At 32.9% G+C, this 12,956-nt stretch overlaps 1 protein-coding gene across 1 annotated transcript in view; it reads left to right on the top strand.

The window, feature by feature from the left end:
- The window catches only part of podxl2 (podocalyxin-like 2), a 43,183-nt gene that overhangs the window by 25,079 nt on the left and 5,148 nt on the right, over positions 1–12,956 (top strand). The window contains exons 3-6 of the mRNA XM_056447967.1: positions 1,572–1,742; positions 7,824–8,443; positions 9,997–10,071; positions 12,599–12,755. Of these exons, the coding sequence (XP_056303942.1) occupies positions 1,572–1,742; positions 7,824–8,443; positions 9,997–10,071; positions 12,599–12,755 (1,023 nt within the window). The remainder of the gene's footprint in view (positions 1–1,571; positions 1,743–7,823; positions 8,444–9,996; positions 10,072–12,598; positions 12,756–12,956) is intronic.

Below are 12,956 nucleotides of genomic sequence, written 5' to 3'. Positions count from 1 at the left end.
GTCCAGTAATTTCATCCATCCATCTGTCCGTCCAGTAATTTCATCCATCCATCCGTCCGTCCAGTAATTTCATCCATCCATCTGTCCGTCCAGTAATTTCATCCATCCATCCGTCCGTCCAGTAATTTCATCCGTCCGTCCAGTAATTTCATCCATCCTTTCATCCGTCCGTCCAGTAATTTTTATCCGTCCGTCCAGTAATTTCATCCATCCATCCGTCCGTCCAGTAATTTCATCCGTCCGTCCAGTAATTTCATCCGTCCGTCCAGTAATTTCATCCATCCATCCGTCCGTCCAGTAATTTCATCCGTCCGTCCAGTAATTTCATCCATCCATCCGTCCGTCCAGTAATTTCATCCGTCCGTCCAATAATTTCATCCGTCCGTCCAGTAATTTCATCCATCCTTTCATCCGTCCGTCCAGTAATTTCATCCATCCATCCGTCCGTCCAGTAATTTCATCCGTCCGTCCAGTAATTTCATCCGTCAGTCCAGTAATTTCATCCGTCCGTCCAGTAATTTCATCCATTCTTTCATCCGTCCGTCCAGTAATTTCATCCGTCCGTCCAGTAATTTCATCCATCCATCCGTCCGTCCAGTAATTTCATCCGTCCGTCCAGTAATTTCATCCGTCCGTTCAGTAATTTCATCCGTCCGTCCAGTAATTTCATCCGTCCGTCCAGTAATTTCTTCCATCCGTCCGTCCGTCCAGTAATTTCATCCATCCATCCAGTAATTTCATCCATCCGTCCAGTAATTTCATCCGTCCGTCCAGTAATTTCATCCATCCATCCGTCCGTCCAGTAATTTCATCCGTCTGTCCAGTAATTTCATCCGTCCGTCCAGTAATTTCATCCGTCCGTCCAGTAATTTCTTCCATCCGTCCGTCCGTCCAGTAATTTCATCCATCCATCCAGTAATTTCATCCATCCGTCCAGTAATTTCATCCGTCCGTCCAGTAATTTCATCCATCCATCCGTCCGTCCAGTAATTTCATCCGTCTGTCCAGTAATTTCATCCGTCCGTCCAGTAATTTCATCCGTCCGTCCAGTAATTTCATCCGTCCGTCCAGTAATTTCATCCGTCCGTCCAGTAATTTCATCCATCCGTCCAGTAATTTCATCCATCCGTCCAGTAATTTCATCCATCCATCCGTCCGTCCAGTAATTTCATCCATCCGTCCATCCAGTAATTTCATCCATCCGTCCGTCCAGTAATTTCATCCATCCGTCCGTCCAGTAATTTCATCCATCCGTCCGTCCAGTAATTTCATCCATCCGTCCGTCCAGTAATTTCATCCATCAGTCTATCCATCCATCCCTCCGTCCGTCCGTCCTGTATTTTTTTCTGTCTGCTCTCACAGGAGTGTTCAATCCTCTTTGTCATTTCACACATCCCCCACCTGTCTTTAATTAGTGTGAAGTCCTCCAGCAAACCTGATGCTTTTCATCCCAAGCCAATAACAGTTCAGTAATTGAACAGAGAGCAGAACGACTCCTCTGCTTCTCCAGAAATCATTTGCATTATAGTTCTCTGCTTTCAGTGATTAAACTATATATTTTTCATTCTCAGAGCGCTGTCTGATGCCCAAAAAGGTTGGACCTTGTCGTGGGGCGATCCCTCGCTGGCACTTTAACCCTGTCACCAAGAAGTGTGAGAACTTTATATTCGGGGGCTGCAAAGAAAACCACAATAACTTCCTGACACTGGAGGAGTGTGCTAAAGCTTGCCACACAGTCTTAGGTACGTTGTTTTTATTATTACTTCGGGTTTGCTTTATAATGTTTGGATGTATGGTCTCTCTCCTGCTGACACTAGATAATAGCATGGGATATATGTAACTGCTAATAATATATGCCACTCTAATCATGCCCCGTTACCTCTATTAACTGGGAAAAAAATTGGATTTCGATCAATAAACGTTAAAATTATCGGTATCACATCTAGGATAAGAATGAATTTAGGTAGATTTCTATAACACCCCCAGTACTATATGGTAGTTGGGATAAGTGTCTGCTAAATGAGTAAATGTAAAGTTGAATTATACCACACTAACATAATAAACAAAACAAATCAGGAAATGTTTACTTAAATATTATAGTCATGAGTATCTCATCAATCATAAAAATGTTGTATCGGTCAAATTGTTCAACCTTCAATGCTATATGCAAACCACAAACTGAAAATAAGTTTGCAGATGTTGGTCACTTAAATATTAAAATTATCGGTATCAGATCAGTCATAAAATATAATATTGGTAAATTTCTGCAACAGTCAATGATATAAACTACTCTAATTTCATGACACAATAACATCGTAAACGGAAAATAAGTAATTCGATATCGGTGACTTGCATATCAAAATTGTCAGTATTAGATCAGTCATAAAAATATAATATCTGTCGAATTTTGTAAACTTCAATGCTGTATGCTACTCTAATTTTATACCACAATAACACCATAAACAGAAAATAAGTTATTGGATATCGATCACTTAATTATTAATATTATCGGTATCAGATCAGTCATTAAAAATATAATATCGCTCATTCTGTAAACATTGTTTAATGCTACTCTAATTTTACCACTCTAAAACCACAAACAAAATAAGACTTAAACATTACATTTATTTGTATTGCTTCAGTCATAAAAATATAATCATGGTCAAATTCTTCAACCTTTAATGCTATATGCTGCTCTAATTATATCACACTAAAATCAAGAGCTGAAATTAAGTTATCGGATATCGGTCACTTAAATATTAAAATTATCGGTATCAGATCGATCATAAACATATAATATCTGTCAATTTCTGTAACCGTCAATGATATAAACTGCTCTAATTTTATACCACAATAACACCATAAACAGAAAATAAGTTATCAGATATCGGTCACTTAAATATTCAAATTATCGGTATCAGATCAGTCATTAAAAAAAAAAGTCAAATTCTGTAAACTTAAATGATATATGCTACTTTAATTATACCACACTAGCACCTTAAACAGAAAATAAGTTATTGGATATCGGTCACTTAAATATTAAAATTATCGCTATCAGATCTGTCATCAGATATCTCTTAAATATTAAAATTATTGGAATGAGATCAGTCATAAAAATATAATATCTGTAAAGTTCTGTAAACTTCAGTGCTGTATGCTATGCCGATAAATAAATTAGCGGTCACTTAAATATTAAAATTATCGGTATCAGATCAGTCATAAATATATAATGTCTGTCAAATTCTGTATACTTTAATACTACTATAATTATACCACACTTACACCATATATAAAAAAACAAGTTATCGGATATCGGTCACTTAAATATTAAAGTTAGCGGAATGAGATCGGTCATCATATATCACTAAAATATTAATATTATCGGTATCAGATCAGTCATAAAAATATAATATCTGTTAAGTTCTGTAAACTTCCATACTATATGCTTCTCTAATTATACCACACTAAAACCATAAACAGAAGTTATTGGATATCGGTGACTTAAACATTACAATTATTGATATTGCATCAGTCATAAAAATATAATCATGGTCAAATTCTTCAACCTTTAATGCTATATGCTACTGTAATTATATCACACTAAAATCAGGAACTAAATCAGATATCGGTCACTTAAATATTAAAATTATCGGTATCAGATCGGTCATAAAAATATAATATCTGTCAATTTCTGTAACCGTCAATCATATAAACTACTCTAATTTTATGCCACAATAATACCATTAACTGAAAATAAATATCAGATATCGGTCACTTAAACATGAAAATTATCAGTGTCAGTCATAAAAATATAATAAAGACTAATTTTTGTAACCTTCAATGATATAAACTACGTTTTAATACCACAATAACACCATAAACAGAAAATAAATCTCGGAAATCGTTCACTTAATATAATTGTAAGTATAACATCACTCATGAAATAACATAATCAGCTGATCCCATCATCAAAAATTGTAAAAATGTCATATTTTGGGGTCACAGAGAAAACCACAATAACTTTCTGACACTGTAGGAGTGTGCAAAAGCTTACGCCACAGTCTCTGGAACATCGCTTTTATTATTACATCCAGTTATGATAATTTGCTTGATACAGTGTAGATGTATGGTCTCTCTCCTGCTGACACTAGACAATAGCAGTGCTCATTACAGCTCGTCTCAGTGTGGCAGTGTGTGTGTGTGTTTCATGAATAATCAGGCTGCGATGGAGAGCTCTCAGCCCCTGATGTGTGTGTTGTGCCAGACGCAGGTGCAATACTGCAGTGCAGCTGCTCAGATCTGCTGTACCCAAGAAACTGAATAAGACGCTGTACTCGCGTCGCTTCTTACTAGTTCACATCCTACTCTTTATGCTGTCAAAACCACATTTTCCTAAGCAGTGTTTGCATAATCCTCAACTCTTCATGTACCACTTCATAACAAACAGTCCTGTTAGTTCAAACTAAATGTTTATTATGCTAAAGTATTATTTACACTGTGATGTAATGCTTTGACATTATTGACAGTAAATAGTGTATTATTGCAAACATCCACCATAAAAAGTCAATATCGGTCAATATATGTAACACTAATATGTGATTTATGTAACCGTCAATACAGTATATAACTTATTATGCCATACAAACACCATAAGGAGAAATAAAATTCAATATTGGGTCTTAAAAATGTAATAAAATGCAGTTTATGTAACCAGCGATACTTTACATAACTAGTTATGCCGTACAAACATCATAAGCAAAAAAAAATTGCATATCGGGATTCTAACAATGTAATAGGCGATTTATGTAACCTGCAACACTATATATCACTAGTTATGCCGTTCTAACACCATAAGAAAAAAAATAAAATTGGATTTCGGGTCTTAATGTAATTAAAGGCAATTTATGTAACCACCAATACAATATATCACTAATTATGCCATACAAACAACATAAGAAGAAAAATAATTTAATATTGGTTCCTATTAATGTAATAAAATGTTACATAAAATTTATGTAACCAGCAATACTATCTATATATATATATATATCTATATTTATATATATATATATATATATATATATATATATATATATATATATATATATATATAGATATAGATATATATATATCTATATCTATATATATCTATATCTATATCTATATATATATATATATATATATATATATATATATATATATATATATATATATATATATATATATATATATATATTACTAATTATGTCATAGAAACACCATTAGCAGAAAAAAAAATGGATATCGGTTCTTTAAAATGTAATCAAAGGCTATTTATTTAGCCATCAACACTATAAATATCACTAATTATACCGTACTAACAGTATAAGCAGAAACTAAATGTTTATTATGCTAAAGTATTATTTACACTGTGATGTAATGCTTTGACATTGTTGACAGTAAATAGTTTATTGTTCCAAACATCCACCATAAAAAGTCAATATCGGTCAATATATGTAACACTAATATGTGATTTATGTAACCGTCAATACAGTATATAACTTATTATGCCATACAAACACCATAAGGAGAAAAAAATTCAATATTGGTCTTAAAAATGTAATAAAATGCAATTTATGTAACCAGCGATACTTTACATAACTAGTTATGCCGTACAAACATCATAAGCAAAAAAAAAAATTGTATATCGGGTCCTAAAAATGTAATAATAGGCGATTTATGTAACCTGCAACACTATATATCACTAGTTATGCCGTACTAACACCATACGAAAAAAATAAAATTGGATTTCGGGTCTTAAAAATGTAATTAAAGGCAATTTATGTAACCACCAATACAATATATCACTAATTATGCCGTACAAACAACATAAGAAGAAAAATAATAAAATTTTGGTTCCTATTAATGTAATAAAATGTGATTTATGTAACCAGCAATACACTATATATATATATATATATATATATATATATATATATATATATATATATTACTAATTATGTCATAGAAACACCATTAGCAGAAAAAAAAATGGATATCGGTTCTCAAAAATGTAATCAAAGGCTATTTCTTCAGCCATCAACACTATAAATATCACTAATTATACCGTACTAACACTAAGCAAAAAAAATTGGATATTGGGTCTTTAAATGCAATAATAGGCAATTTATTTACCCATAAATACTGTATATCACTAATTATGCTGTACTAACACAATAAGCAGAAAAAAAAATATTTAAATATCGGTTCTTAAAAATATTAGAAAAGATGATTTATGTTACCAGCAATACAATTTATCACTAATTATGCCATACTAACACCATAAGCTTAAAAAAATCAATATTGGCTCTTAAAAACTTAATAAAGGGCAATTTGTTCAACCATCAATACTGTATATCTCTAATTATGCCATATTAACACCATAAGCAGAAAATATTTATATTGGGTTGGCACCAATAGCCTAGTAGTGGTTAGTGCACCGCCACAGCACTTAAATAATAATAAAGGTGAAAAACCCCTAAAAATACAAATAACTTAGATATTGGTTGAATAAGCATTACAATTTTCAGTATTGCATCAGTCTAAAAATGTAATACAGGATTTCAGTCAATTAAATGTTAAAATTATTGGTATCAGATTTAAGGTAAGAAGGCAATATAGGTAGATTTCTGTAACCCACAGTACTACTGTATATGGCAGTCAAATTATTCCATACATCATAAACGAAATCATAAATGTTATATTGCTCACTAAAACATGAAAACTTTTGGTATCGCATCAGTCATAAAGTGTGTAATATCGGTTTCATTACAGTTATATACCATACTAACAACATAAACAGAAAAAATATTGGCTATCGGTCACTTAAACATTAGAAATTATTGATAATATTATTATATTATTTAATTATAAGTCATTATAGGTTGTTATCGGTAACATAAGCCACTTTCATTTTACCATAAATAGAAACAGAGCAAATATTAGATATATCGGTTTTGTAAACATTAAAATTATCGGTATCATATCAGTCATAAAACATTTTTTTCTATAACCCTCAATATTATATTCCACTGTTATTATACTATACTATATAAAAAGGAAAATAGTAATCTGTGAAGAGCAGTTATCAGTACCACATGAATCATAAGTCTCGCAATGTCACTACTACTCAATAGTTTTTGTTTAATTATATCACATTAACAATAAGCAGTAACTTCTTTTTTTTAAAACAGTTATCTGTACAGCATCAAACATAAAGCAATATCGGTTTATCTGTAACTTTCAGCAGTATATGCCGTGCTAATTATACTAATTATCAACTATATTGTTAGTATAATATACCATAGGATTAGCATAGTTTAAAACCGATATTTTTTTAAGTGACCAATATTTAATATATATCTTTATAAGTTTATTTGTATAGTGCTTTTTTATTATTGTTTCAAAGCAGCTTTACAAAATGCACATTATTGCATTACAGTCAAAATCAGAAAAGTTAAGGTTATTTTTTAAATTAGTAACAAATTATTAAAATTATTAGCAATTGTTCACGTTTTTATATGTAGACACAGTTAACTTGCAGTTACTGTATATATTATATAGGTGATGTCTGTGTACAAAAAAGTGTATTAAGCGTATTTGTTGTGCTTTTTCTGTTTATGGTCTTAGTGTGGTATAATTAGAGTAACATATAGCATTTAAGTTTACAGTTGTTGACCAACATTACATGTTTAATGACTATTATAATATTGCTAATTTTTTTATTTATCCGAGTATGTTTTAAATTAGACCTCTGACACCATTTTTTCCTCTTTTAATCATAGATTCCAGCCCTTCATCCTCAGAACCGCCATCTTTGCCTCTTTCTCTGAGCCTAAAACCAAGCGCAACCAACGCGTCCTCAATCCTCATCCCTACAGTCAAGCCTGTGGATCCAGAGCAATGGGAGAGTGACTCTGAATCCAGCGGTTTCCCAATTCACCCATCCCCCATTTCATCAAAACTAGACTCCGCCCACTCCACGGCCACACCCACCATCTTAGGCCACACCCCAAAGAATCAGCCAGAGGCAACAGCAGGACCTGACAGGCCCACACAAGCGCCGACGGCTCCTGAAATCGGACCCCTGCCCAGCCGGGAGCCCCTGCAGCCTGACGAAGCACACCGGGATGATTCTGAAGAGGATGAGGAGGATGAAGAGCAGGTGGTTTTTCCTACAGAAGCAGAGGATCAGGAGGAGGACGAGTGGAGGTATCTAACACCCCTCACAACGGGGCCATCCTCCGCTCCAGCTTCAGATCTGCCGCCTGTGGTTTTTACTGAAACAGCCTGGCAGGGGGCGCCGATTGCTACAACTGAGGATGAGGAGGAGATGGAGCTTCGACACGGCGGGACTGAATATTTGACTGAAACAGAGCTTCATGACTCACAGGAGGCCGAACAGGTATTAAACAAGAGAAGAATTGAGCTGTGGTTAAGTTTAAGAATTCAAGGAATCAGTAGGGCTGCACAATGTAGACCATTTGAAAGTGAAAGTGAAAGTCGTGTCATGGCCAAGTATGATGATTTGTGCTCTGCATTTAACCCATTCAAGTGCGCACACACACACCTGGAGCATTTTGAGGGTTGTAAACCCTGTATGGTCCTAATGTATTTTCTGTTTTACTTTTTATTTATTTTCATAGATTTCCGAGAATCTAAAATGGCCCACACATTGATAAGTAATGCTATGATAGCTGTTTTAGTGTTGAGTTATGATTGAATTGCCTCCTGTTACAGTTTGGCAACAAGAAGGAAATGTCCTCGGGTCAATGACATCACTACATTGAAATGGTCTATATCAAAAAACTATAATTATTACAATATTAGATGCAATATTTGTATCGTAGAGAGAGAGATGCGATGAACTAAATTTGTTTTACGTGCAAAGCAAAGGTGTGTTGTATGCATAGGTTGTTTATTCAAATCTGACCACTCATAAGCCTTTACTATATTTAACACCCTCTCCCCAGTAGTTGCTGTTCTGCTATTGGCTAAAGCCTCATATAATACATATATATTTTATATATATATATATATATATATATATATATATATATATATATATGTATGTATGTATGTATGTATGTATGTATGTATGTATGTATGTATGTATGTATGTATGTATGTGTATGTATGTATGTATGTATATGTATGTATATGTATGTATATATATATGTATGTATGTATATATATATGTATGTGTATATATATATATATATATATATATATATATATATATATATATATATATATATATATTATATGAATCATTTCGTGTTTGATTGATGAATATTGGTGGACATGATGTGCAATATTTTATATTTACAATTTTAAAAAATGATTTTAACTTTCATTATCAATTGCAACTAGCGAATTACTTGGAAACAATTACGTTGTAGCTTTAATAATCACTCTGGTAATAAGTAGGCCCACATGGAATCTGCGCGCGCAGAATTTTGCTGATTTTTATCCCATCATTATTTACTTGTGTAAATGTGTGTTAATTTATATTTATTCAGTTTTTAAAATAATTTCAGTATAATTATTAACTAATATGATCATGGTCATAATTTATTTACAATACAGTTTGTACAGTAATATTTTCTGTCTTTTAGTAGATATATTATATAGACTTGCTTTGTTTACCAAATAAAGTGGGTCTAATTGGATTTGCATTGTTGATACTCCCAAATTAATTCAGCGTAAATCTGTATATTTATAACTCAATTCTGCGCAGAAATAGCAAAAAATGTCCGCAGATTCCGTCTGGCCCTAGTAATAAATAAACTTTTGTACCATTTTCAACTTTGCGTAAAAAAAAAAAAAAAATTAACAACAAGTTAGAATTTTTGGGGTGTTTGTTATTTAAATCTGTCACTTGTTTGGATGAAATATGCTGTCCTGATGGAAGAGATTTGATAATTGGCTCTCTTCATTTTCCTCCTGTTTGTTCAGGTGATTTGCGTGGACTGGAGCAACCTCGCAGGAAAAGGCTACGTCGTTCTTAACATGACCGACAACTTTGACTGCGTGAGTTTATTTTTAACAACACACACACACGCACACGCACACGCACACGCACACACACACACACACACTAACCTTAAATCAACCGTGCATTGTTCTGGCATAAGCAAAACAACTTTTTCCATCGTGATTTGATGTAATTCCTCTTAATTAAAGCTCATGTTTCAGCACTGCAGCAAAAACGCTGAACATTGCAGGAAGATCTGAGTGTCTGAAAGCTGCTGACGGCGTTACTAACATCACTAACACACACACACACATACACACACTGTGTGTTTATTAGCAGACTGAACAATCGTCACACTCTCTGGCCTTTACAGAGAACAACACGCATAACAAGGAGATTCTGCATAAAGTGTGTTAGTTAACACTGAAACACACATTTTTATACATATCTTAATATCGATAGATATTTATTATTCATGACAAGCACATACAGACATGCATTACACAAACACACTCACACACAGACACAAATAAATACATAAACACAGTCATGCATGCATACACTAAAATACATAAACACAAATAAAAACATCTGCAAACACTGACATGCAAACACACACTCACACCCTCAACATAACACATGCTCACACAAACACACCCTCTACACACAAAACATACACACACAAATAAAAACATACACATTCAAATACACACTCACATAAAACCCAGGCAAATACACAAAATAAAAACATGAAAACACAGACACACACAAGCACACGTACACTCAAGTACACACAAATAAAAACATACATAAACACACAGACACACACATATGCAAACACATAAAATACACACATTAAAAACATACACACAGTAGTGCTTTATGTGTGTTGACAGACAATTGTATACCATAGATAGATAGACGTATACTGTAGATATAGATAGATAGATAATGTATACTGTAGATATAGATAGATAGATAATGTATACTGTAGATATAGATAGATAGATAGATGTATACTATAGATAGATAAATAGATGTATACTATAGATAGATAGATGGATGGATGGATGGATGCATACTGTAGATAAATGAATAGATAGATACTGTAGATAGACAGATAGATGGATGGATAAATGGATAGATTAATAGATAGATAGATACTGTAGATAGATAGATAGATGGATGGATGCATACTGTAGATAAATGGATAGATAGATAGATAGATAGATAGATAGATAGATAGATAGATAGATAGATAGATAGATAGATAGATAGATAGATAGATAGATAGATAGATAGATAGATAGATAGATAGATAGATAGATAGATAGATAGATAGATAGATGGATGAATGGATAGATAGATAGATAGATAGATACTGTAGATAGACAGATAGATGTATACGATAGATAGATAGATAGATAGATAGATAGATAGATAGATAGATAGATAGATAGATAGATAGATAGATAGATGGATAGATAGATGTATACGATCGATAGATAGATGTATACGATCGATCAATAGATGGATAGATAGATAGATAGATAGATAGAATTACTATATATAGATAGATAGATGGATAGATAGATAGATAGATGTATACGATCGATAGATAGATAGATGTATACGATCGATCGATAGATAGATAGTTAAAAACAGTTTAAAGATAGATAGATAGATGGATAGATAGATAGATATAGATAGATAGATAGATAGATAGAATTACTATATATATATATATAGATAGATAGATGGATAGATAGATAGATGTATACGATCGATCGATAGATAGATAGATAGAATTACTATATATAGATAGATAGATGTATACGATCGATCGATAGATAGAATTACTATATATAGATAGATAGATGGATAGATAGATGTATACGATCGATAGATAGATGTATACGATCGATCGATAGATAGATGGATAGATAGATGTATACGATCGATCGATAGATAGATAGATGGATAGATAGATAGATGGATGGATTGATAGATAGTAGATAGATAGATAGATAGATAGATAGATAGATAGATAGATAGATAGATAGATAGATAGATAGATAGAATTACTATATATAGATAGATAGATGTATACGATCGATCGATAGATAGAATTACTATATATAGATAGATAGATGGATAGATAGATGTATACGATCGATAGATAGATGTATACGATCGATCGATAGATAGATGGATAGATAGATGTATACGATCGATCGATAGATAGATAGATGGATAGATAGATAGATGGATGGATTGATAGATAGTAGATAGATAGATAGATAGATAGATAGATAGATAGATAGATAGATAGATAGATAGATAGATAGATAGATAGATAGATAGATAGATAGATAGATACTTGGCTGCAGTTTATCAGGAAGTGTTGATTGTCTTCTCTTTGACTCATTGGATAGATGCGCTCCTTTATATTCAAATGTTTCATGTGATATTCCAGTTCCTGCACAAGTTTAGTTCTCACCTTTGGATAGAAACATACAATATTACAGTGAGTTATGTTGTAGTGTGTAAGTCATGTTGTTTTTCTTGTTGTGTTTCTGTCAGGATGAGTTTCGTATGGAGAGCGGCGATCGACTGCTGGACCTGCTGGAAAACACTTTCTCCAGAAAGATGAACATCCCACAGGGTTCGTGGCTCGTCTTCCTCAGCAAACCCTCACAGCAGGACCACCAGCTCCTCATGGCCTTAGCCAGCGAACAGGGTAACACACTCACTCTATACACACATTATATTAGGGCTGGGTCATATGATATTGTCAAATCGCGATATTTAAAGTCATTTCATATCTTGATGATGATGTACAGTCAAAATATACTTCCTTTATTTATTTATCAAAAATGATCCTTTATTTACATCTATTTTTTTCCGAACTCATAGTATTTTGAATCTAATTGTTCTTAAT

Source organism: Danio aesculapii, chromosome 22 (genome assembly GCF_903798145.1).
Source record: "Danio aesculapii chromosome 22, fDanAes4.1, whole genome shotgun sequence".
NCBI classification, from domain to species: domain Eukaryota; kingdom Metazoa; phylum Chordata; class Actinopteri; order Cypriniformes; family Danionidae; genus Danio; species Danio aesculapii.
The sequence above is the reverse complement of the archived record's forward strand: the minus strand, read 5'-3'. Positions and strand labels throughout refer to the sequence as shown.